This window comes from Mus caroli, unplaced genomic scaffold, assembly GCF_978045245.1.
Source record: "Mus caroli unplaced genomic scaffold, Mus_caroli_1 scaffold_8, whole genome shotgun sequence".
Taxonomy (NCBI): Eukaryota; Metazoa; Chordata; class Mammalia; order Rodentia; family Muridae; genus Mus; species Mus caroli.
The window spans coordinates 132,018,011-132,043,090 of record NW_028227263.1 but is presented as its reverse complement, the minus strand read 5'-3'; the positions used below and the strand labels follow the sequence as shown (position 1 = coordinate 132,043,090).

Sequence of the window (25,080 nt, the reverse complement as noted above, 5' to 3'; positions counted from 1 at the left end):
GAGAGAGAGAGAGAGAGGAAGGAAGGAAGGAAGGAAGGAAGGAAGGAAGGAAGGAAGGAAGGAAGGAAGGAAGGAAGCTAAACAAGCTATGAGGAACAAGCACTCCTTCATGGACTCTGTGTGAACTTCTGCAGCTAGGCCCTGTTCTGCTTAAGTTCCTGTCCTGGCTTCTTACTAAAATGGACTACGATATGTACACCAGATAAAGCCTTTCTTCTCCATTTTGCATCTGGTCATGGCGTTTCATCAATAGCAACCTAACCCTAAAACACTTGGTAACACCAGAAGGGTGCACATCGGCTTTGTAACTCCTTTGTACTTTAAAATAACATAAGAGGGGCAGCGATGGCTCAGTAGATAAGAGCATAGGCTGCTCTTGCAGAAGACCTGAGTTCTGTTTTCAGCACTACACAGCTGGCTCACAGCTTCCTGAACTCCAGCATCAAGAGGATCTGATATCTCTGATTTCTGGGGTACTTGCATATGCATGCACATAATAAAAACAATGAAGAGTTGGCCATAGTGGCAGAAGCCTTTAATCCCAGCACTTGGGAGGCAGAGTAGTAGGTAGATCTCCTAGTTCAAGACCAGCCTGGTCTATGTAGTTTCATACCAGCCAGGGCTATACTCAAAGACCCAGTCTGATCCTCCTGATCCTCAACAAATATACTGTAGAGTCTTATCTTCCAGAAACACTCTTCTCCCAGTCTCTTCCAGTTCACTCTTGCCTTAGTCTACTGCCCCGCCCCCAGCCTTTGTCAGAGCGTGCATCCACAGCCGTCCCATGCACATCCCCTTGACAACACTTAACAGGGCATCTGTCATCTATATCCGGTATCCTACCCTGACCCAAGCCTTGTCCTTCAGTGGTCACAAAAGACCCAGAGTTGCAGTCGCACTCTCTTCTCTTCACTGGATGAGCTTTAAAGCTGGTCCCCGACCCCATTCCCTTCACCTTGGGCTGACAGGACGGCTCCAGGTATATGGTCCTTGGCAGAGAACTCTGTAGCAGGGTGGGGTAGGGAGCAGCACTGAACAGCTGCATTCATGTGTTCAAATCCACACACAGACTTTTGTATACACATTCAAGTTTATTCTCTAAGTACTACTGGGCCATGGGCATCTGGAACCCTGACAACTTTGTGAAGCTGACTAGTGTCAATTTCTACACTTTTGGATTGCCTTCCAGTTGGCTAGGCGGTCAGAGCTTCCAGGTTCCTGCACACACAGCCTGGTACACGTCTGGCGTCAGACTCTGGAAGGTCTGGGCCTTGTTGTCCAGTATGTAGAGAGGGTCAGCAATGGTCCCCACATCAAAACCCTCACGCACCAGTCGTGACTTTACCAGCTTGTAGGTGTTTGTGATCTCCAGGGAATCCTGCAAAGCGGTAGGTAATGATGACCCCTGACTGTGACACCAATTCCCTTATCCACCTACTCCTGCTACCTCTCTCTTACCTGGATACGGATGAAATGAGGTGTGGCATAGGCAGGGAGCCAGGAGCGGACATGCTGGTATAGTTTCTGCCCATCAAAAGTCTTCCCAGGAGCCAGCTTCACAGCAGCCATGCCAACCTTACCCTCACACCCTGGAAAGCACACTGGTCACTCTGAGCTGGTTATCTCTGCTCACTTACTGCCTATGCAACTGGACATAACTTGTAATCTCTCTGTACCCCAACAGTGCCCTTAATTTGTAATGACAAACCCTCCACACACAAAGATGCAAGATGAATAAAGTCAGGTGAGCTCTCCATACCTGGCACAGGCACACCATAGACATTGACTTCCTCTAGGAAGTCTAGGCTAGACAAAACACTCTCCACTTCTCCAGTGGATACGTTTTCACCCTTCCACCTGAAGGAGAGAAGCCACGGTCTAGGATAGGAAAGCTCCGCCCCCTGAGAGGGGTGCTATCCTCCTCAAAAGAGATCCCAGGCCCAGGAAAAAATGTTCTGTCCCTGGGAATAGAAGCCACACTCCAGGGAAAGGGGACAGGCCCTAGAAAGAGCATGCTTCACCCCTGAGAAGAGAGGGGCCCATCCATCTCTATGGAGGTAGAACACCCCAGAAACCCTGCCCTCCCAGCCCACCCATGCCTGACCGGAAGGTGTCACCAAGGCGGTCTCGAAAGTAGAAGAAGCCTTCCTCATCCAAGGCCAGCACGTCCCCACTGTTGAAGTACAGGTCTCCTACGCGTCGTACGTTCGCAACAAGTTTCCGCTTGGACTCAGCCTGGGACCCACGGTAGCCCAGGAAGGGTTGGTTCTTTCGAACCTTGGTCAAAAAAAGTCCTGGCTTTCCTGAAGATTGAAAGTAAGTCCTAAATAAGAGCCCACCAGCTCTTGAGGCAGCCCTCCTGCTAGAGGTTTCTCATTCTGAACTCTTCACCCAGCCAAAGGTAGAGCTAAGATGTCCTGATAAAGATGGAGAGATAGATAGTTCAGCAGTTAAGAACACCAGCTGCGGGCTGGTGAGATGGCTTAACGGGTAAGAGCACTGACTACTCTTCCAGAGGTCCTGAGTTCAAATTCCAGCAACCACATAGTGGCTCACAACCATCCGTAATGAGATCTGACTGATGCCCTCTTCTGGAATGTCTGAAGACAGCTACAATGTACTCATCTTTGAAAAAAGAAAAAAAAAAAAAAAAAAGAACACCAGCTGCTGTTCCAGAAGATTTAAAATTCGGTTCCCACCATCCACAATGACCTGTAGTTCTACTTCTAGGGCATTCAACACCCTCTTCTGCCTTCCTCAGGCACCAAGCATACACCTGGTGCACACACATAAATGCAGGCAAACAATCATGTACATAAAATAAAATTTTAAAGATAACGTTGATGGGAGACACTCAGACTTAAGGCAAGAGAAACCAAGACATGAAGAAGAGGACAGAGAAACTTGGGAAATCAAATAGTTCTGAAAGAGAGAGAAAGTAGTAGCATCCAGATGTTCATGAGAAAACAAAGCAAGGATAAGGAACTGGCAAGTGGGGGTTGGAAGAAAGCCATTCCTGTGCCCTTGCAAAATCTCCAGGAGAGAAGGAAAGGACTGCTGTCTAGGAGCTTGTGGCCCCTATAAAAAGCTCAAGAAAACCAACAGACACACATCAATGCAGTAGACTAGAATTGATTGAAATAAGATTTGAAATGGGACTTGGGCAGAGCCAAAATCCTCCAAGGCAGAGGTCCCCAGGTGATGGTCAGATAGGCTTAAAGTTCAAGGTGAAGGTTGAAGACACCATCACATATCAAAGTATCACCAATATTAAGACTTTGGACCCCAGGGTGGTGGCACACTCCTATAATCCTAGCATTTGGGAATTGGAGGCAGGAGGATTAAGACCAGCTTGCGCTATATGAGATATTATACCAAAAATCTAAAGAAGAAGAAGAAGAAGAAGAAGAAGAAGAAGAAGAAGAAGAAGAAGAAGAAGAAGAAGAAGAAGAAGAAGAAGAAGAAGAAGAAGAAGAGGAAAATTTAAAAAAGGACTTTGGGCAGCTTGTTCCAGCCAAGAAGTGAAAGTAACTACCCCTCACACATCCAAAGCAGGCTTCCTGACCTCCTTACCTGGCTCCACAGGAATGCAAAAACCCTGTTTGTCCCTCAGAGGCTCTGCTGTCTCTAGGTCAAACTGTACAAGCTCAAAGGGAAACAGCATCTGGGATAGAGGGTGGGAAGCATTGGCAAAGGTACCAGGGGCTCAGCCTCAGGACCACCACCACACTGGGGAGTCCCGCTGACTCACTCGAAGGATGCAGCTGGTCCTGCCCACAGCCCCGCAGTGGCCCACATGGTTCATTAAGCCCACATTGCCCTCTGTGGATCCGTAGAATTCCCAGATCCGAACGGGACCAAAACGTTGCTGGAAGTTTTTCCACACATTTGCCCGAAGTCCATTGCCCATGGCCAAACGCACTGTATGTATCTTGTCTTCTGGTTGCTGCAGGGACATCCCAAGAAGTGTCAGAAGGTGGGGCCTGGGGTGGGTGTAGGGTATGGCTAGGAACTCTTTCTGAAGAAGGTAGTTTAGGTGTTAATTTGGAATTACCTGGGAAGTGGTGGTGAGACCTATTCTTAGGGACTCTACCTGAGGTATTTAAGAATGGTTAAGCATGGGTGCTAGGCAAGCCTATAATCCCTGCACTTAGGAAGCCAAGGTAGGAGGATTATTAGTTGAATCTCAAAATGAGCCACTTGGCCAGTTTGGACTATTTAGGGAGAACCCGGAGTCTTTATCTATAGTATCCCTGCAGACATTATAGGGAAGTTTTGACTAGAGAAAGTTGCTTGAAGTCGTTTTTTTGTTTTTTGCTGTTGTTGTTGTTGTTGTTTTAGGTTTTTCAAGACAGGGTTTCTCTGCTCTGTGTAGCCCTGGCTGTCCTGGAACTCAGTCTGTAGACCAGGCTGGCCTCGAACTCAGAAATCCGCCTGCCTCTGCCTCCCGAGTGCTGGGACTAAAGGCGTGCGCCACCACGCCCGGCTTTGAAGTAGCTTTTATCTGCAGAGTTATGTAGCTAGGGGGAACTGGAGTATCCAGGCCATATACAATTATACCACCCACACCTACATCCAAAGTCAATCTCTCACATGCATGCCACCGGCTAATCTAACCTACACAATCTTTCATTGAGACTCTACATGGGTGACTCCATGTGCCAGGATGACAAACCAATATGACCTTAATGTCAGGCAAACTTCTGATCATCTGACACTTCCTGGGGTATGAGAGTTGTTTCTTGGAGGCATTATCTATAAACATTTCTGTTGAGTGGTGACTTTCATTCTATAGGTGAACCTGGGTAACTTGAGCTGTTACCTAATGCACTTTCCTGGGAAGGAGTTTCACAGGGCTTTTGATTTGAAACTGAAGGGGTAAGCCGGGCGTGGTGGCGCACACCTTTAGTCCCAGCACTCGGGAGGCAGAGGCAGGAGGATTTCTGAGTTCGAGGCCAGCCTGGTCTACAAAGTGAGTGCCAGGACAGCCAGGGCTACACAGAGAAACCCTGTCTCGAAAAACCACAAAAAAAAAAAAAGAAAGAAAGAAAAGAAACTGAAGGGGTAGGGAAAGACTCGGGGAGGTGTTGTATTGCCTAGAGACAGTTTCCTAGGGACCACAGCTCACTGCACTATAAGAATAAGAACATCTCACATCTAGTGTGTTTATCCTGAGCCACATTGTTCAAGGTACTTCATTTCATGTTTACAGTGCCCCCCTTCAGGTAGGCGGTATTCTTTTCTTCCCCCCTGTATTTATTATTCATAGTTGTATTTGTAAACTGAGATCCAGGGTTTGGTAAGGTCCAGGTTAGGACTGTTCTTTTCTATGTTTTCTAAATGAAGCCACTGACACTGGACAAGGTACAGGTTACCTTTGTGACAGTTTGACATCTTAGCACAATCTAGACTCACCTGTGGATGTGTAAAGGGTTGTGTAGGTTGGATTGGCCTGTGGCATACCTGTGACAGACTGACTTTGGGAGACCCACCGTAGATGTGGGTGGTATAATTTTATAGGCTGAACTGAGTGAAGGAAAAACATCAAAGTGGGTATTAGCATGCATGCATTCATTGATTACTTGAGGCTGTTGACTGTGGATGTGGTAGGCGAAGCTTCTTTAAATTCCTGCTCCCCTGACTTCGCCACAGTGAGGCACTGCAGCCAAGAATTGTGAGCTAAACAAAGCTTTTATTCCTTATGTTGTTTTTGTATTTTACAACTAAAGGAATCTAACACACACCAGCCCAGGTGACTAGCCATCAAAGCAGCCTACCAGAAAATGTGGAAAGTGTTTGGAACTTGTCCTATGAGGCTCTGTCTTGATGTAGTCTCAGGGTAGCGCAGGCTAGCATTCAACTTCCTGTGTAACCAAGAAGTGACCTTGCTTGAGGCCTATAGCTGAGTCTTTCTGTCTCTGATGTCGGCTCTTGCACGTGCTAGGCCTATGTTCTATTTCTGAGTCAATGTCTTCACTCCTTACCAAAGTCTTTTCTCATAACTTTGAGAAGTCATCTGGGGCTGCAGGCCTATGAGTTTCACTTTGGAGAGTTCATTTTAGAGCCTTACCTCAGGGACGTTACACAAGTACCGCAGGATTTCACCCACGTACAAGATCACTGTTACGCCATGCCGCCGGCACTCAGCCCAGAATCGGGAGGCAGAGAACTTGGGGGCCAGGACACAGGTGGCTCCTGGTATGGAAAAAAAAAAAAAAAAAAGATGATAATGTTCCATGTTGCTGTGAGAAGATATGTGATTACCTGGTTGTGGTATTTCAAATGCAAAATAATGCCAAACTCAGGTGGGCGTGGTGGTGCATGCCTTTAATCCCAGCACTCGGGAGGCAGAGGCAGGCAAATTTCTGAGTTTGAGGCCAGCCTGGTCTACAGAATGAGTTCCAGGACAGCCAGGACTATACAGAGAAATCCTATCTCAAAACAAAACAAAACAACCAACAACAACAACAACAAACAAACAAAACCAAAAAACAAACCAAACAAAATAACAAAAACAAAAGCCAAAAAAATAAATAATGCCACACTCTTTGGCATTGACCAACACACACCTAAAATTCACCAGTGAGGGGGCTGGCGATTTGGCTCAGTGGGTAAGAGCACTGACTGCTCTTCTGGAGGTCCCCAGTTCAAATCCCAGCAACCACATGGTGGCTCACAACCACCCATAATGAGATCTGATGCCTTCTTCTGAGTTCTTCTGGTGCATCTGAAGACAGCTTCAGTGTACTTATTTATAGTAATAAATAAATCTTTTTTTTTTTTTTTTTTTTGGTTTTTCGAGACAGGGTTTCTCTGTGTAGCCCTGGCTGTCCTGGAACTCACTTTGTAGACCAGGCTGGCCTTGAACTCAGAAATCCGCCTGCCTCTGCCTCCCAAGTGCTGGGACTAAAGGCGTGCGCCACCACGCCCGGCCCTAATAAATAAATCTTAAAAAATAAAAATTCACCAGTTAGGTACTATGAGTTTGGCTCAGTCCAGTCGTAAAGCTTTTTCCTAAAATCTCCCAGAGAGGGGTTGGGAGTGTGGCTCATTAGTAGAGCACTTGTCCTGAATTCACTAGAGGGGGCCCTAGCATGTACAAGGTCCTAGGCTCCATCCCCAACCCTACACAATAAATAAACTATACTAGCTTCTAGAAGACATTTTATTTTTGTCCTATTTTGATTTTTTTATGAAAGATTTGTTTATTTCTTTTTGATGTGTATATCGGCATGCCTCTGTGTGTGTGTGTGTGTGTGTGTATTACACAAGGTAGAAGTCGGAAGAAAGAGTCAGACTTCCTAGAGCTAGAGTGACAGGTGATTGGGGGTCCTGTGATATTGGTGCCAGGAACCAAACCTGAGTTCTCTACAAGAACAGCAAGTGAGCCGGGCGTGGTGGCGCACGCCTTTAATCCCAGCACTAGGGAGGCAGAGGCAGGTGGATTTCTGAGTTCGAGGCCAGCCTGGTCTACAGAGTGAGTTCCAGGACAGCCAGGGCTATACAGAGAAACCCTGTCTCGAAAAAAAAAAAAACAAAACAAACAAACAAACAAAAAAAAGAACAGCAAGTGATCTTAACTACTGAGTTACGAGCCATGGTTGACTTAGACCTTGGTATGTATATAGATCAGGCTGAACTTGAACTGCAGTGGTTCTCTAGCTTCTTCTACTGAGTGTTGTATTGAGTTTATGGATATTAGTCACCAGTAAAAACCAATGACATTTTTGATCTAACAAGAAATGCTCCGGGCAGTGGTGGCACACACCTTTAATCCCAGCACTTGGGAGGCAGAGGCAGGCAAATTTCTGAGTTTGAGGCCAGCCTGGTCTACAGAGTAAGTTCCAGGACAGCCAGGGCTATACAGAGTATACAGAGAAACCCTGTCTCGAAAAACCAAAAAAAAAAAAAAAAAGAAAAGAAAGAAAGAAAGAAAGAAATGCAAGAGAAAAAGCTGGAGAGATGGCTCAGTGGTTAAGAGCACTGATTGCTCTTCTGAAGGTCCTAAGTTCAAATCCTAGCAACCAACATGGTGGCTCACAGCCATCAGTAATGAGATCTGACACCCTCTTCTGGAGTGTCTGAAGACAGCTACAGTGTACTCACATATAATAAATAAATAAATCTTTAAAAATAAAAAATAAATGCAAGAGAAAAGAGGAGGATACTGAACAAAGAAAATGTAATTAATTACAGAACTTGGAAAGTCTGACAAGGTTTAGGCATCAAATAATATAAATAAGTCACTATTAATTTTAATAGGTATCAGTTTTCATTACAGATATATACTATAATATTTATAAAAATAAAGATATCAGCTGGGCGTGGTGGCGCATGCCTTTAGTCCCAGCACTTGGGAGGCAGAGGCAGGTGGATTTCTGAGTTCAAGGCCAGCCTGGTCTACAGAGTGAGTCCAGGCCAGCCAGGGCTACACAGAGAAACCCTGTCTCAAAAAAAAAAAAAAAAATCACAGGACCCCCAATGGAGGAGCTAGAGAAAGCACCCAAGGAACTAAAGGGAACTGCAACCCTATAGGTGGAACAACAATATGAACTAACCAGTACCCCGGGCTCTTGTCTCTAGCTACATATGTATCAAAAGATGGCCTAATAGGCCATCACTTGAAAGAGAGGCCCATTGGACTTGCAAACTTTATGTGCCCCAGTACAGGGGAACGCCAGGGCCAAAAAGGGGGAGTGGGTGGGTAGGGGAGTGGGGGGGTATGGGGGACTTTTGGTATAGCATTGGAAATGTAAATGAGCTAAATACCTAATAAAAAATGGAAAAAAAATCAGCATCTAGCCAGGCATGGTGGTACATGCCTTCAATCACAACGCTCCAGAGTTAGAGGCCAGTGGATTTCTGGGGAACCAGCCCAGTCTACAAATTGCATTCTGTGCCAGACATGGCTACATAATGAGACCCTGCCTTTCTAGGAAAATAAGTGAATGAAGTATCTAAAACTGGGCATGGTGGTTCAGATTTGTAATTCAGTTCTTGGAAGGTATAATCAGGATGACCAGAGGTTTGAGGCCACCATAGGCTGTATACCAAGCAACATGGCCCAAAATCTGGAGTGGGGAAAACAAACTCAGGGTACAGAGTATAGAATCTTGTCCTTTTAATTGCCTCACACTAATGCCCACCGTGGTCCTGTGCACTAGAGAGATCCTTGAAGGACTTACCAAGTTGTAAGCAGCCAAGGACTCCAAGGACAAGCCCCATCGTATGGTACAGAGGTAGGACATCATAGATCACATCATCAGCTCTGCATCCACAGAAGGACAGCAAGTTGCTCACTTGCATGACCCGTTCATGTGATAAGATGGCTGACTTTGGGAGTCCTAGACGATGAGAGAGCAATGAAAGTTGGGTAGGAAGAGAAACTACAACTGCAGGGTGGGTCTCCACAGTCAGATCAGCCTGGGTTTGAACCTCTGAGAGGGGACCAAGAATGGAGATTTTTCTAGGTAATGTGATGCAAATCTATAATTCCAGCACTCAAGAGGATGAGGCAGCTATATAGAGAGTTCAAAGCCAGTTGGGACTGCTAGATCAAGACTCTGTCTCAAAAGACCAAAAACAAATAACAATAAAGCATGAAAATGTGTGATTGAGTGTGGTTTTGTTTTGTTTTTTTCTGTGTGTTTTGTTTTGTTTGTTTTTGAGACAAGATCTCTCTCTGTGCCTCATGCTAGCCTGGACTCACTATGTAATTCAGACTGGCCTTCGATCTATTCATTCTTCCTTTCTTCTTCCCTCCCTCCCTCCCTCCCTCCCTCCCTCCCTCCCTCCCTCCCTCCCTCCCTCCCTCCCTCCCTTCCTTCCTTCCTTCCTTCCTTCCTTCCTTCCTTCTTTCCTTCCTTCCTTCCTTCCTTCCTGTAGCAGAGCCCTAGATCTTAGTAGGCCCTGAGACCTTAGCACGGCTGACTCCATGATGGAAGTACCTTTCAGGCTATAAAACTCAGCATGTAGACAGTACCACCTGCCAGAACTTAGACAAAGATCTAATGCATCAAAGTCCATAGTTCTAAGAAAGCCTCTAAATTGTAGTAATCTTTGCTTTTTGGCTTCTGTGCTAACTGTTCTTGTTAACTGAAGTTATGCTGACCTCAAACTCAGAGAGCCATCTGGCTCTGCTTAAGTGCTGGAATTACAGGCATTGGCTACCATGTCCAGCTTGAACATTTATTCCACTTTAAAGACCTGGAATGGAATGCTTTGTCAATTTGCCTATATTGCATGACCGGAGATATGCTAACTTGTGTATTGGTCCAATCTTAGTATGTGCTCCACTGAAATGATCAGACTTTGAATTGTAGATCCTCCTGCCTCTTAACCTTCTGAGTACTGGGATTTGTATGTAAACAGCACCAAGTCCCACTCTCTGGTTGGTCTTCAGAGCTGGGAGTAATAAATCCAAACAAAATAGAGCCACACTAGAGGTCAGAGTCAAAGGCAAAGGTCCAGATCGAGGGCGGAGTTGGGTGTCAGAGGACAAACTGAAGGCATGGTACAAGGTGAGTGGGGTCAAGGTCAGTGTGGAGGGTGGGAGCAGGACCACAGGCATCCTCACCAGTGGTCCCTGAAGTAAAGATGAATATGGCAGGAGATTTCCACTTAATCGTAGCTCGAAGGCTGGCAGGTACTGGGTCAGAAGGTGCAGCATCCAGGGCAGCTCCCAGAGCCTCTACTCCTGGGGTGGGTGAGCTGTGGCCAAGGTAGAAGCAGTGAATGTTCTCAGCTAGCAGCTTGGGAAGGACTTCTTCCAGGTTCTCCTGGAGGTCTACAGGAGCCATCAGAGGAGAAAAAGAGGCAAATTTTACCTTCTTCCAAAGCCAAGGAGACCCAGTGACTGAAAAGCAGGTCCCGGAGAAAAGCTTTCTCGTTCCTAGGTAAAGAACCCTATAATGCCAGGCGATGGTGGCACACACCTTTAATCCCAGCACTCCGAAGGCAGAGGCAGGCAGATCTCTGTGATTTGGGACAGGCCTGGTCTACAGAGAGAGTTCTAGGACAGTCAGGGCTACACAGAGAAACCCTGTCTCAAAATAAATAAAAAGAAAGAAAGAAAGTTTAAAAAATAAAAAGGAGAATTAAGAGATTGAGCCGGGGCTGGAGAGATGGCTCAGCGGTTAAGAGCACTGACTGCTCTTCTGGAGGTCCTGAGTTCAAATCCCAGCAACCACATGGTGGTTCACAACCATCCGTAATGAGATCTGATGCCCTCTTCTGGTGTGTCTGAAGACGGCTACAATGTACTTACATATAATAAATAAATAAATAAACAAATAAATAAATAAATTGTTTAAAAGATTGAGCCTTGATCAGAAAAAATAAATTAATTAAATTAAAAGGAACCTTATAATTGGTAAAAAATAGAAATTTATTCAAATAAAGCTGGACATAGTGGCCCACACCTTTATTCCCAACAATTGGGAGGCAGTGGCAGCTCGTTCTCTGTAGGCTCAAGGTCATCCTGATCTACATACTGAGTTCCAGGATAGCCAGGGCTACACAGAGAAACCCTGCCTCGAAATAAAAATTAGTTAAATAAAATTGAAAGATTTAGAGAAGTCTCCAAGTGGTGACCCTAGAATTACTTTCTGGGTAACCTATATTTTGACCCTTAATTGCATGGACTGGGAATAGATACAACAAAAGGTTCCCTGCCTAGCATCCAGAAACATCTGACCTCCCGGGCTTCTGTCCCTTTCTACCCTTTCTGCCTCTGAGGCACTCACCTGGATCCACAATCAGCACACTGGCCCCAGAGCTCCGCACAGAATGTAGCAAAGGCATCCCTCGGCTGTGTGGATTGATCCAGGCCACAGGGCAGCCCAACTTGGCCAACCCCAGAAACACACTCAAAGCAGAAATGGTCTTGGACGGGAGAACTAAGATAGCAGCAGCATCTCTTGTGTCCTGGATTACGGCATCCTTCAGCTTTGCTTTCAGGACCCATGCTGCCTGACAGGACCTGGCATCCAGCTCGCTATTTGTGATTGAGGAGCCCTCAGACCCAGTACACACCAAGGCCACCCGGTCAGGCCATGCCTGCGCTTGCCGCTCTAAAGCATCCACAAAGGTCTCTGGAGGATATTTGTTAAGGCGTCGCCTGAACTTCAGGCCATAGAAAAACATCTTGAAGGCGATGGCCACATCTTTATGCAGCCAGCGTAGCCCTGGGGGTGGCTGTAGAGGCAATAGGAATAAGGTAAGAGCTGCTCCTACCAGGCTCAGCCAGTGGGGCATCCAGGAGCTGATCCAGGGTCTGCCCAGCAATGCCAAGCCAAGCAGCACAAGGCATGTGGAGTCTCCCAGGAACCAACGCAGGGCCAGAGCCATAGCTGCTGGCCATAGGGGCTGCCCCAGGCCAACCAGCAGAAGCAGCAACAGCAGTAAGGTTAGTTTCTTCCAAACACCCATGGCATTGGCTCTTTCTGAAGTAGCTGAGAGCGTGTAGTCTCTCTCAGCTTTAATAGTGCTCCAAAGCCCTAACTACCTGCCTTTAAGTAAATCTGTCTACCCACTTCCCAAATATGACCAAGTACTATCAGCAACTGAATGTGACCCATGGACTCTGTTATTTTGTTACTTGGTTCTTACTGGCTGGGAATTCTACAGTTCCAGCCCCCTGCCTGATCACCTGGCCTGCCCCACCCCCTTGGACACCACCAACCATCCTCCTCTCCAGGGCTAGCATTTGTCTCCATCTCCTGTTAGGTATGGGAAATTAGGGAGACAGAGAATAAGACCTGCCTGACTCTAACCACGTGAAAAAGCCAATTAAGATACACAGCCTGTGGGGTTTTTTGTTTTGTTTTGTTTTTCTTGGTTTTTCGAGACAGGGTTTCTCTGTGTAGCCCTGGCTGTCCTGGAACTCACTTTGTAGACCAGGCTGGCCTCGAACTCAGAAATCCGCCTGCCTCTGCCTCCCGAGTGCTGGGATTAAAGGCGTGCGCCACCACGCCCAGCTCAGCCTGTGGTTTTATTTGCCTTACTTATGAAGCTGAGCCCTTGTTCTGAATGGAAACAGGCTGCCTGTCAGGTAGACAGTTGACAACTCAGTACATATTTAGAACACCTTTATCATCTGGATTTAAACATACTTCTGCTCTCCACCATGAGCCTGCTCTTCTGGTAGCCCCGTGGATTGAGATTTGGTGTAAGAAGGAACCACACTGAAGCCATTTTCAGTAAAACTTGCATTTTGAATAAAGGTCAAGTAACGTTTAAGGTCCGAGACCTCCTTAGGTAACTGCCATCCTGGTTGGTAAGCTGTATGCTAGGTAAGTCGCTCCACCGCAGTTAAGTAAATCAGTGAGACCAGGATAAATGTACCACATAGGGAAATGTCCCTAAGAAAGTCCTTTATCCCTGAATCCTGATTGGTAGAAAACTGTAAGTGTAACTTGGCATAGATGCCTGTTGTTTTGAGAATTAAAAGTTTTGTAACATTCTGCCTCAAGGTCATAGTTCAACTCCTGAGTCTGTTCTGCATCTCTGATCTCTCAGTAGAGGCTTGATACAAAACAATTTTTGTTTTCTGTTTTGAGTTGGTGTGCACAGGCAGGGAATCCAATCACTCTACCTCGGCCCCTGATTTGTTCAAGATCTCCAGAGGTAAGCCTGTTTCTGGTTCTGTTTAGAGCACCACTGACTCACTGAAGGAGGCTGGAGGCAGTACTGCTTTTAGAGTCTGACAGGACTGAAGGACACCTCATCTGCCTGGGCTCCTTTGATAGGGCATCTGGCATGGGTCCTGCTGGTGGGACCTCTGGTTCTCTTCTCTCTCCTCCCCCAGTGTATTGGCTATCCCTGGCATGGCGGTTTGTCCATGTCTGTCAGTTTGTGTCTGTTGTTTGTTTCCTTTCATTGCTGCTCTGTGTTTCATATTCAGAGAAATGGGCCAAACTTCATCTGCCATCCACCCTTGGCTTAGTCTTAATTCATTCCATGTTGTCACTACCATAGTGAAACCAGAACAGTGAAATAATGTGGTTGTAGAACACAGTGCTTGGGCTGGTAGGCAGCTTTCTCCAGTAGGGAAGGCAGCAGCTAGTCACACTACAGATCTGCTGTGCCCGTGAGAACTGGATTAAGCAGATAACTAGTTGCTTCTCTCTTGAAATTATAGCTGGGGGAGATGAGGAAAGTTTTGTCTGTCTGTTCTAAATCTATAAATGTTGTGGCCACTACATGTTTGTTTTTGACTAGTCTTAAATAAGTGAGTTTACTATGGTCTGTGTGTCATGGTTATAGATTTTTGGTTTATAAATTATTGGGCATGGTTAAAAATCTGTAACATCGGGCTGGTGACATGGCTCAGTGGGTAAGAGCACCCGACTGCTCTTCCAAAGGTCCGAAGTTCAAATCCCAGCAACCACATGGTGGCTCACAACCACCCGTAATGAGATCTGATGCCCTCTTCTGGTGTGTCTGAAGACAGCTATAGTGTACTTACATATAATAAATAAATCTTAAAAAAAAAAAAATCTGTAACATCGCCAGGCGTGGTGGCGCACGCCTTTAATCCCAGCACTTGGGAGGCAGAGGCAGGCGGATTTCTGACTTCGAGGCCAGCCTGGTCTACAAAGTGAGTTCCAGGACAGCCAAGGCTACACAGAGAAACCCTGTGTCGAAAAAACAAAAACAAAAACAAAAAAAAAAATCTGTAACATCAGTAACAAAAAGTTAGTTTAAGATTATATAATTCGGGCTGGTAAGATGGCTCAGTGGGTAAGAGCACCCAACTGCTCTTCGGAAGGTCTGGAGTTCAAATTCCAGCAACCACATGGTGGCTCACAACCATCCATAATGAGATCTGACTCCCTCTTCTGGAGTGTCTAAACAGTGTACTTACGGGCTGGTGAGATGGCTCAGTGGGTAAGAGCACCCGACTGCTCTTCTGAAGGTCCAGAGTTCAAATCCCAGCAACCACATGGTGGCTCACAACTATCCGTAACGAGATCTGGCACCCTCTTCTAGAGTGTCTGAAGACAGCTACAGTGTACTTACATATAATAAATAAATCTTTAAAAAAAAAACCAGTGTACTTACATATAATAAAAATAAGTAAATTTTTAAAAAAAATTATATAATTCACCAGGCGTGGTGGCGCATGCCTTTAATCCCAGCACTCGGGAGGCAGAGGCAGGCGGATTTCTGAGTTCGAGGCCAGCCTGGTCTACAAAGTGAGTTCCAGGACAGCCAGGGCTATACAGAGAAACCCTGTCTCGAAAAACCAAAAAAAAAAAAAAAAAGTAAATTTTAAAAAAAAATTATATAATTCACCAGGCGTGGTGGCGCACGCCTTTAATCCCAGCACCTGGGAGGCAGAGGCAGTTGGATTTCTTGATTTGGAGGCCAGCCTGGTCTACATGGTGAGTTCCAGGACAGCCAGGGCTACACAGAGAAACTCTGTCTGGAAAAACAAAACCAAACAAACAAAAAAGTAAGATTATAGATTATATAATTCAGGCTGAAGAGAGGGCTCAGAGGTTAAGAGCAGTGACTGCTCTTCCAGAGGTCCTGAGTTCAATTCCCAGCAACCACAGAGTGTCTCACAGCTATCTGTAAATGGGATCTGATACCCTCTTCTGGTGTGTCTAAAGACAGTGAAAGTGTGTGTGTGTATAAATATAATCTTTAAACAAAACAAAACAAGAAGATTATATAATTCCTGTCCTGTGTGTCTAAAGACAGTGAAAGTGTGTGTGTGTGTGTAAATATAATCTTTAAATAAAACAAAACAAGAAGATTATATAATTCCTGTCCTGTCTTTAAAAGACAGGTTTATATTTGTTTAATGAGGTGTTAAAGCTGTATTCATTACAAGAGCGTACTTTCCTGGCAGCCAGACTTTGTAGCATAAGGGCAATGCACTTGGCATTGATTTTAGAGACACTAAATTGCTTACACTGTTAAACTAGGTTTTGCCTTCTACAAATTATGATTGTGCTCTTTGGTATTCTACATAATTCTACAAATTATGGTCTTGAAATAAGAAGGGTACTTTGATACTATAAGATATTGCAAAAACATACAATTGAAAGATTTTAAACTTCTTTAAGGAAAGTTTTGGCAGGGCGTGGTGGCGCATACCTTTTAATCCCAGCACTTGGGAGGCAGAAGCAGGTGGATTTCTGATTTCGAGGCCAGCCTGGTCTACAAATTGAGTTCCAGGACAGCCAGGGCTATACAGAGAAACCCTGTCTCAAACAAACAAACAAACAAACAAAAACAAAAAAAGAGAAAGTTTTGGCGTTTTAAAGAAAATAAAAAACTGGGTATTTTATTTTATTATTATTATGTTTTTTTATTTTACTTTTTAAAATTATTTATTTTATGTATATGAGTACACTGTAGCTATCTTCAGACACACCAGAAAAAGGCATCAGATCCCATTATACATGTTTATGAGCCACCATGTGATTGCAGGGAATTGAATTCAGGACTTCTGCAAGAGCAGTCAGTGCTCTGAACCTCTGAGCCATCTCTCCAGCCCCCAAAACTGGATATTTTAAAAACAGCTTTTAAAATGTTTACATTATAAGGCTATGGAACATTTTAAAGCTTATCAGAGCCGGGCGTGGTGGCGCATGCCTTTAATCCCAGCACTTGGGAGGCAGAGGCAGGCGGATTTCGAGGCCAGCCTGGTCTACAGAGTGAGTTCCAGGACAGCCAGGGCTATACATAGAAACCCTGTCTTAAAAAAAAAAAAGCTCATCAGATATTTTATTATACTATCTTTATGAATATATGATCTTGATAAGTAGGTAAATAAGACTAAAATTTAGGGCCACAGTGAAACACCAGAGACTAAGAACTCCTATCTTATGATGCAGTAAAACATTAACCTTAAGCAACTGGAACAATTTCTCAACCCATAGTTTACATTACTTTGAGGATCAAAAGACCTTTTTACAGAGATAGTCCAAAGCTGCCTGCAAATCCAATGCTTATTTTATGGTTAGGGTCACCACAACATGAAAAAAAAAATTTGTTAAAAGGTTACAACATTTAAAAACTGAGAATCACTAGCTTTAAATATGTCACTTGTTACCTAAGGACTATTAAGGCTAAAAGAGACTGACTTAAAGTTATATGCTAACCTCCTTGTTTTAACTAGCAGTGTTAAGCTATACAGTGAACTGAGTCATACAACAAAACTTTTGTGTTCTTTAACGATATACCATGTAAGGATCAAGAAAAGTTCCCAGTCTCTTTATGAGCTGTATTTATGAGTTAAAAAAATCTTATCTTGATACTAAAAGAGCTTCAATTCAGAAATTTTTTTTTATTATAAACTGCTCAAAGATGAATAAGCTGTTACGGTCAGAACTATATTTGTAGTCCTACTAAACACTACTGTAATTAATTACAGAAGTAAGCCTTATTTAGCCTCCTGGTTCAAGGTATAGCCTAAAGCAAATAACTAAAAACAGACAAGGCTTGTTTAACTCAGATATGCTTGATAGATATTAATCCTCAAAGAGATCTTCTGGCCAGGCGTGGTGGCGCGCGCCTTTAATCCCAGCACTTGGGAGGCAGGTGGATTTCTGAGTTTGAGGCCAGCCTGGTCTACAAAGTGAGTTCCAACAGAGAGAGAGAGAGAGAGAGAGAGAGAGAGAGAGAGAGAGAGAGAGAGAGAGAGAGAGAGAGAGAGAGAGAGAAATCTTCTGATTAATTAATTAGAAGAAAGATCTGCTGATTGTGACATTCAAGATGTTTAACCTTCTATGACAGATGAGAGTTTTAGATCCTAGCAGTGACCCTGACACCCCAGAGTGATAAAGGGCTCCACCTGGATTGTGGTACCACCACCCACTGAGAAAGACTCCCCCAGTGCCTTGCCTGCTTTGAGGGCCCAGCCTGAACTATAGACAAACAGGACACTTGATTGCCTCACTTTACTGAGACTAGATGAAGTCAGTCCCTTCCATACACCTCCTCCACAGGAATGTGTCTGACTGTCCTGATACCCCCTCTGCCTCCATCACCATAGACAACTGGGGCCTGGGATGACTGTCTATGTAATGGACTATAGACTAGTCTCTGCCATTTTAATTGATACATAGTCCATTGAGATAATAATTTAGCCTACTCAGGTTTCTGATCACATTGACAGTTAAGCTAACTGTAGCTTTGTCAGCTAAGGAATGACAGGCAACCAGCTCCTTCCCCCAAAGTAATCAACCACCTTATTAGTTCATTAGTTAGTTCATTGGTTAATTAAAAGGCAGACAGGTTTACCTCGATCACAGGTTTCATATTAAAGGATAAACAGGTTTTAAATGTGTGCTTCTGGTAAATGATTAGGTTTAAAAATGATTTAAAACTCATGCAAGGATGTAAAAACTTAAATAAGTTCTTTTTTTTTTTAAAAGATTTATTTATTTATTATATGTAAGTACACTGTAGCTGTCTTCAGACATTCCAGAAGAGGGCGCCAGGTCTCGCTGCGGATGGTTGTGAGCCACCATGTGGTTGCTGGGATTTGAACTCTGGACCTTCGGAAGAGCAGTCCGGTGCTCTTACCCACTGAGCCATCTCACCAGCCCTTAAATAAGTTCTTAAGGATCTGAAAATGATTTGTTATAATGAGATTTTGAAGGTTCAGAGTTTTAACATTGATAAATGGAGTTCTGATAAACTGGCAATGTTAATGGACATGGCGGTGCATACCTTTAATCTCAGCGCTCAGAAAGCAGAGACAGGTGGATCTCTGGGAGTTCTGGGCCAGCCTGATCTATAAAGGGAGTCCAGGACAGCCAGGGCTACACAGAGAAACCCTGTCTTGAAAAACCAAAGAGAGAGAGAGAGAGAGAGAAAGAGAGAGAGAGAGAGAGAGAGAGAGAGAGAGAGAGATAAAGATGATGCCATGAGAGTTCAAATCCCAGCACCCACATAGTGGCTCACAACATCCATAAGGAGATCTGACGCCCTCTTCTGATGCATCTGAAGACAGCTACAGTGTACTTATAATAATAATAAATAAATCATCTTTGGGCCAGAGTGAGTGGGACCAACCAGAGCAAGCGGGGTCTACCGGAGCAACCAGAGGTCCTGAATTCAAATTTCCAGCAACCACATGATGGCTCCCAACCATCAGTACAGCTACAGTGTACTCATATACATATACATAAATAAATAAATCTTTAAAAACAAACAAACAACAACAAAAGAAAACATGGCCACTTAAAGTAAGAGTGGCCCAAGCAGAACACAGCAAATTATAACTTCAGTTTATTGACAGGTAAGTAGACAAAATTGCCATAGAGGGTTGGTATCTGCCCAGCTCTAATCCTGTTAAGCTAACCACCCTGCTCACTACACCAGGATCCCTGGCCCTCCTTTTCCTCCTGCTACTCAGTTTTGCTCATGGTCCTAAGGACCCAAAACAAGCCCTTATGCTCTGAAATAATCAAAGGTTTGAATAATGTGAAAAGCCAAGGGAGGGATGTAAGAAGGAACCAGACTGAAGCCATTTTGAATAAAACTTCCATTTTCAATAGGGGTCAAAGTTTATGTTCCCAAGACCTCCCTGGGCAACTGACATCCTGGTTGGCAAGTTGAGATCTGAATGCCAAGCAAATTGGCTCACCCCAGTTCAATAACCCAAAAGCATCAACATGAGGAAGTCACCTATCTGTGAATCCTAATTGGTAGAAAAATGTAACTTGTAACAGACAGTTGTGGTTTTCAGGCTTAAAAGCTCCGCAACACCAGCACTCGGGAGGCAGAGGCAGGCAGATTTCTGAGTTCAAGGCCAGCCTAGTCTACAAAGTGAGTTCCAGGACAGCCAGGGCTATACAGAGAAACCCTGTCTCGAAAAACCAAAAACCAAAAAAGCTCTGCAACATTCTGGCTGAGGGCAGGAAGGAGAATGGCAGTTCAGCTCCTGAGACTGTATTCCTGATATATCAGTAGTGGATTTATTACATTTTGTTTTATTTTGACTTGATATTTGAGTTGTGCTGAATCTAAGCAGCTCTCATAACGTTGGGACTCAGAGGCTGAGCTACGCTTGTGATGCCCAGCCACAGAGGAACCCTATGGGCCCAGAAGACACACAGGTAGGGCTGGAGCCTGGCCTTGTAGGCTAGAGCCCTTCTTCCCCTAGCACCTGATCCTTACAGTGAGGTATGGACGCATGAGACACGGGAAGGAGACCAGGAGGATGATACTTCTGCGAGCTGAGAGATCTAACATGGGTTTCTTTGACACTAGCTCACTAGCTTATTCAGTTGGCAAGCTGGGTCCTACCCATTTTTGCATCCCCCTGATCTAACACAGCCATCCAGTTCAATCTGGGTTCTCTAGTACTTAGTGCTTAACATTCAGGGTTCAAATTCCCTTAAAGAGCTGGCCCCCCAAGAACCTTCCTGAATATCTCACGAGTAGGTGTCCAATATCCATGGACATCAAGATGGGGGAAGTGGAATCTTAACTCTAAAAGGCTTCTGGTTGAAAGGGGACTCCATTTCTGCATTGTAGAAATGTAGCAGCCAACAATGGGACTGCGACTCCCCTGCACACAGGGCTGAACACTTCAGGATTGTTATATATACAACCTACCCACCAAAATTCCAAAAATCAAAGTCTAGGATATCAAAGCAAATTGTGCCTACCTGCTCAGGAAATCTCAGGTCACCGCAAAAGTGCAAGTCAGGAACGTAGGGACCAAGCCCCAACCCAACAGCCCAGAAAGCCTATGGCAAGGCATGTACTGGCCCAATGTCCTTTATTAGATTGGAATCCTAAAGTCCCTAGGGAGGTCCATCTGGGCCTCCATAGGTGCCCAATGAGGGAAGGGTGGCTCCAGACTTTGGGGGGTGAGGTCAGAGGATTCTAGCCCAGCGCAGGCGCAGAGGACAACTCTAGACACCATGCCTGGTAGGGGGTGGGTCACAAATCCAGCATCAGGTTCCAAGAATGTGTTTGCCCAGCTCAATCTGGAAATGGTCTCTGAGGTGGCCGGGGCCCTAATCATCTCGCTGCCCCATTGAGAGAAGCTAAGCAAGTGTAGGAGAGAAATAGGGTTCTGTGTCCCAAGTCCACAGGGAAAACAGGTTCAGCGTGGGGAAAGCGAAGGGTCCGTACTCCAGAGCAGAAGCCGTCTGGTGGAGTGAACCTAGTCCAAGGTGGCTGACTGCAGCAGCCGGCTGTGTGAAGGTGGCTCCCGATCAAGGTGCAGGGTGAGCTGCAAGGTGTCGCTCCAGCAGTGCACGGTGTGAGAAAACTTTCCCACAGGCAGGGCAGGGCGCACGCTCAGGCCGATGTGTGCGCATGTGCACGTTGAGGGAGCTCTTCTGAGTGAAGCGCTTGGCACACACTGCACACTGGAAGGCTCGCACACCAGTGTGTGTGACCATATGCTTGAGCAGGTAATCGCGTAGCGAGAAGGATCGCCAGCACACAGCGCACTGATGTGGCTTCTCCCCTACAGATGACAAAGCAAACCACATATTAGTCTGGCTTGCTCTCCCTGGAGTCTGTCCTGTAGGGACTCCTCTATTCTCCCCTCCTGGGTCAGGTCAGAAAGCTTTTGCTTGTGAAGGGAACCACTCTGGATCCCGCTCTGCAGGGAATCCCTCTCCGGCACCCACATCACCATTTAATTATGCCATCGTCTACCAGGGACCCTAAAAAAAGAACCCTGTCTGGAACGCCACCCGCTGCCCATTTGGGCTACACACACAGATCTTGCCCTACCTCAAGGACTCTTCTTGCCCAACTCGCACCACATTCTTCTATTCAGACCCATATTGTGAGCCACTTTTATGGGATATAATCCCAGCTTCCTTCACGTCAAGCCTCTTCCGGCAGCTCCCACTGTGGAAGCTGGCCAATTTCCTACCAACACTTCCTTTAACCTGGCCACCCCAGGCTGAGTCTAGCTTTCCAAAGGCCCTGAAGACTTTTTTGGAAAGGCAGGCTCCCGCTTCCCAAGCAACCCCTTTACAGGAAGAAGCCAAAACTCTAGGCTTTTAGGGTTAACTGAAAACAAAGCTTCTCAAGTGCCCAATCCCATCCAGGAACCAAATCGCCAGTGATTAAGGATCTCGGAAATCTGTGCGAGAAAAGGCGATTTCCTTTCCCACTCACCAGAGTGGATGAACATGTGCTTGGTGTAGTTTTTCCGCGAGCTGAACGTCTTGCGGCAGTGGCTACACTCATAGGCGGGTTGCTCAGCACCTTGGCCACCGGGGGCGCGCACAGGAGTGCCCGAGATGGCTGTGGCCTGAACGGCAGGGGCGGCAGGCACAGCCTGCGTTTCTCCCAGCTGAGCACTGGGGGCTGCATCTGGCTGGAGCGAGGGGTAGAAGGTGGGCGGGGGTGCAGGGGCTGGCCCAGATGGAGTAGGAGGTGTTGGTGCTGGGGGGCCGGGAGCACCCAAGTGAAAGGGAAAGAGAGCCACGGGGGGCCCAGGGGTCTTCACACCTGTTGGGCGAGGCCCAGCCAGGGCACAGTCGGGTGGAGCAGACGTTTCCACCGGACAACCTTCTGGCCCTCCGCTGCTTTCCTCATGCCAAGCGGACACATAACTATCTGGGAACACATCTTCAGTGACCCCAGCCCCCCGAAGGAAATCTCTCCCGGCACCACCATAATCAGTGATGCCAGTGGATGCAGGTGGATCCTCTCGAGCGCTGTCAGCTGCAGTGGTAAGGAAGCCCCCTGCACAGTCGGGGAAGGCAGGGGGAGCCTGGCCCTCACCCGGGCCGCCGCCGCCTCCTTCACCTTCTTCAGCGTCGGTTTCTTCATCCGTTTCCTCATCGTCATCCTCTTCACCTCTGTCTTCAGGCGCGGCAGTCAGCGCTGGCTCCGCATCAGGCCCCTCAGCCTTGATGGGTGCTGGGGGTGCAGGTAGCTGAAGACGCGCGGGCTGGCGCTGCTTGCGGCTGTGCGCGGCGTTGGGATGACCCGGGGGGCGGGCGGCCAGCAAGTGGCGCAGACGGTGGCGCAGCTGCGCCGGTGCTAGTGGAGGGGGCACCGGTGGTGGCAGAGGCGCAGGCGCCGGAGTGTTGGGGACACGGGCACGAGCGATGATCTGTGTGCACTCGTCAATGACGGTCTGGATGCGAAGCACCGATGCTGCAGTGAGTACCTGCAGCGCTTCGCCCTGTGCCACCACCAACGAGCCGCTGTAAAGGAACTCGACCAGCTGGCGCACTGTCTGTGCAGGCACCACTGGTGGCACACGAATCTCTGAGTGGCCGAGCAGCAGTTTATCCTGAAAGAAGGGTGAGCCAGCGGCCAGCACACAGCGGTGAGCACGCAGAGAAGCCTCACGGATGCGCACGGTCACATCACAGAAGTGACCGCCTAGCCTCTGCCCATTGAGGGTCTCCAGTAGTGAGCGCGAAAAGTTCTGTAGGTGGATGTGGTGCACTGCCTCTGTGGCTGCCATCTGCAAGAGGAGACAATGCGGATGGCTTTTTTCTTTTCTAGTCCACCCTAGTCAGATTTCCATATCCTAGTACCACGAAGGCCCCAAGCAGATCTATGACTAGCTCAAGAACCAGTTCCCATTAACTAGTGTTATGTGGAGGTTTTCAGAAGGGTGGGGATGCACTTGCCTCCTGGCAGAATAATTTAGGAACACCTCTTGAGGCTGAGGATTTGTGCCTGCCAGACGCAAGGAAAGCAAATAAATAGTACATATAACAAGGCCTTTACAACCTTGTTTTTTCTTTACATCACCTGAGAGGTGCTATCTTTGGGCTTTGAAAATGCACCAGTGATGTGAAAGGCCAGCAAGCTGAAATTCAGTGTAGTTTAACAATCCCCATACTTCTTATGAACCTGAGACTATCATCCTGGCACTAATCATACTGAGGGACTGGAAAAGGGAAGACAGATTCTTCCATCACACACACACACCCTCCGCAAAGGAGCTGGGAATCAGAATTGTCAGTTAACCCATCAAGCAAATAACTCCAGGTCTCTGGGCCTGTTTCCTTATTTAGCAAACAAGGGTGTTTCCCTTGGATCCGATTGCATACACTGCTCTAAGGGAAGAGAATCAAGATTCAGGATTCGCCCTGACCACCAGCCTGTCACTCTAGGGCCATAGCCCCAGAACAGGGCCCCACTTAATCCTTCCCCTTACAAAAGGACTACTGAGATCTCAGACTCAACGATTCTAGATCCTTAACACAAAAACACCCTTCCCTTTCTCTCAGAGTATTGCACACATTGTGTCAGTTACCACTGGCCTGGACTACTGGAAGTCGCCATGCAGGTCCCTTCCACACTCCCACCTCCAGGCCTTTCCCTCACGTGGCCGCCAGAGGGAGCCTGCGAACCGAGTTTATCTGGGACCTCTATGATGATGAATTAATTCTTCAAACCCACCAAGGCTTTGAACCTGTCTCTGCCAAGCGGCCTCCTTTTTCAAATAATGTGCCAACCCATAACTCTTTCTCAACCCCATCCCTACCCTACTTCTCGGACGCCCGGACTCCTCAGATGCAGCAGAACCTTCCTGGATGCCTCAGAACAAAGGCACACTTTCCCACATCTCCTACAGCATTCTCGCTACAACTCCTTCACCCATGCCATGCACCTTGTTCCATCAACCTGTCTCACTCCTACCCTATCTATGCCAGAGTCCCCTTCAGGCCCGCTACGTCTACCCCCAGTTTCCCGCCTCCGCACCCTGCCCCGATCCTGCAGCGCCCTCTTGTGTTCGCAACGTGCACACCGATCCTCACGCAGGCGTCCCGCTCCTGGCACGCCCCAGCCTTCTCTGGGACTCTGAGGCAGGGGGATGCCCGCTCGACCCCACCTCCGACTCCTCAGGCACCAGGTCCTGCAGTGGCTGCCTCCTGCTTGTCAACTTGAAGGCCGCACTTCCGGGCGCTGAAGCGGAACAGAGAGCCGAGACACAGGCGGAACGATAGTCGGGAACACGTTTCCGGTGTTCCTCTTTAGAATAGGCAGCCGTTGAGCAGAACTTCCGGTCTGGTCCGCGCCACAACCAAAATCGCAGAAGCTGGGGACCGAAGAGCTGGGGATCAGTAGGCAGGAGGAGCTCGAGTCCATCGTCTCCAGGCTGATCTGAGCGAG

At 46.7% G+C, this 25,080-nt stretch overlaps 3 protein-coding genes across 7 annotated transcripts in view; 1 reads left to right on the top strand and 2 right to left on the bottom strand.

Annotated features, from left to right (window-relative positions):
- Positions 1 to 1,071: 1,071 nt before the first annotated feature.
- Positions 1,072 to 12,573, bottom strand: Slc27a5 (solute carrier family 27 member 5). Its single transcript, XM_021165972.3, has 10 exons — positions 11,745 to 12,573; positions 10,577 to 10,786; positions 9,186 to 9,344; positions 6,071 to 6,195; positions 3,752 to 3,946; positions 3,574 to 3,664; positions 2,105 to 2,303; positions 1,760 to 1,857; positions 1,459 to 1,589; positions 1,072 to 1,378 (listed from the first exon to the last, which is right to left on the bottom strand). Exons 1-10 carry the CDS (start codon positions 12,427 to 12,429, stop codon positions 1,202 to 1,204), a joined length of 2,070 nt encoding a protein of 689 aa, XP_021021631.1. The 5' UTR covers positions 12,430 to 12,573; the 3' UTR covers positions 1,072 to 1,201.
- Positions 12,574 to 13,474: 901 nt separating this feature from the next.
- Positions 13,475 to 25,080, top strand: part of Trim28 (tripartite motif containing 28) — a 34,635-nt gene continuing 23,029 nt past the window's right edge. Inside the window, exon 1 of the mRNA XM_021165963.2 lies at positions 13,475 to 13,626. The gene's annotated coding sequence lies outside the window, so the exon portion shown is untranslated. The remainder of the gene's footprint in view (positions 13,627 to 25,080) is intronic.
- Positions 18,505 to 25,054, bottom strand: Zbtb45 (zinc finger and BTB domain containing 45). 5 transcript variants are annotated; one of them, XM_029480019.2, is made up of 3 exons: positions 24,670 to 25,054; positions 22,114 to 23,419; positions 18,505 to 21,448 (listed from the first exon to the last, which is right to left on the bottom strand). In XM_029480019.2, exons 2-3 carry the CDS (start codon positions 23,417 to 23,419, stop codon positions 21,192 to 21,194), a joined length of 1,563 nt encoding a protein of 520 aa, XP_029335879.1. In that variant the 5' UTR covers positions 24,670 to 25,054; the 3' UTR covers positions 18,505 to 21,191. The 5 variants fall into 5 exon arrangements, with proteins under 5 accessions (XP_029335879.1, XP_029335876.1, XP_029335877.1 ...); XM_029480016.2 differs by having other exon boundaries at positions 24,716 to 25,054; XM_029480017.2 differs by having other exon boundaries at positions 24,726 to 25,054.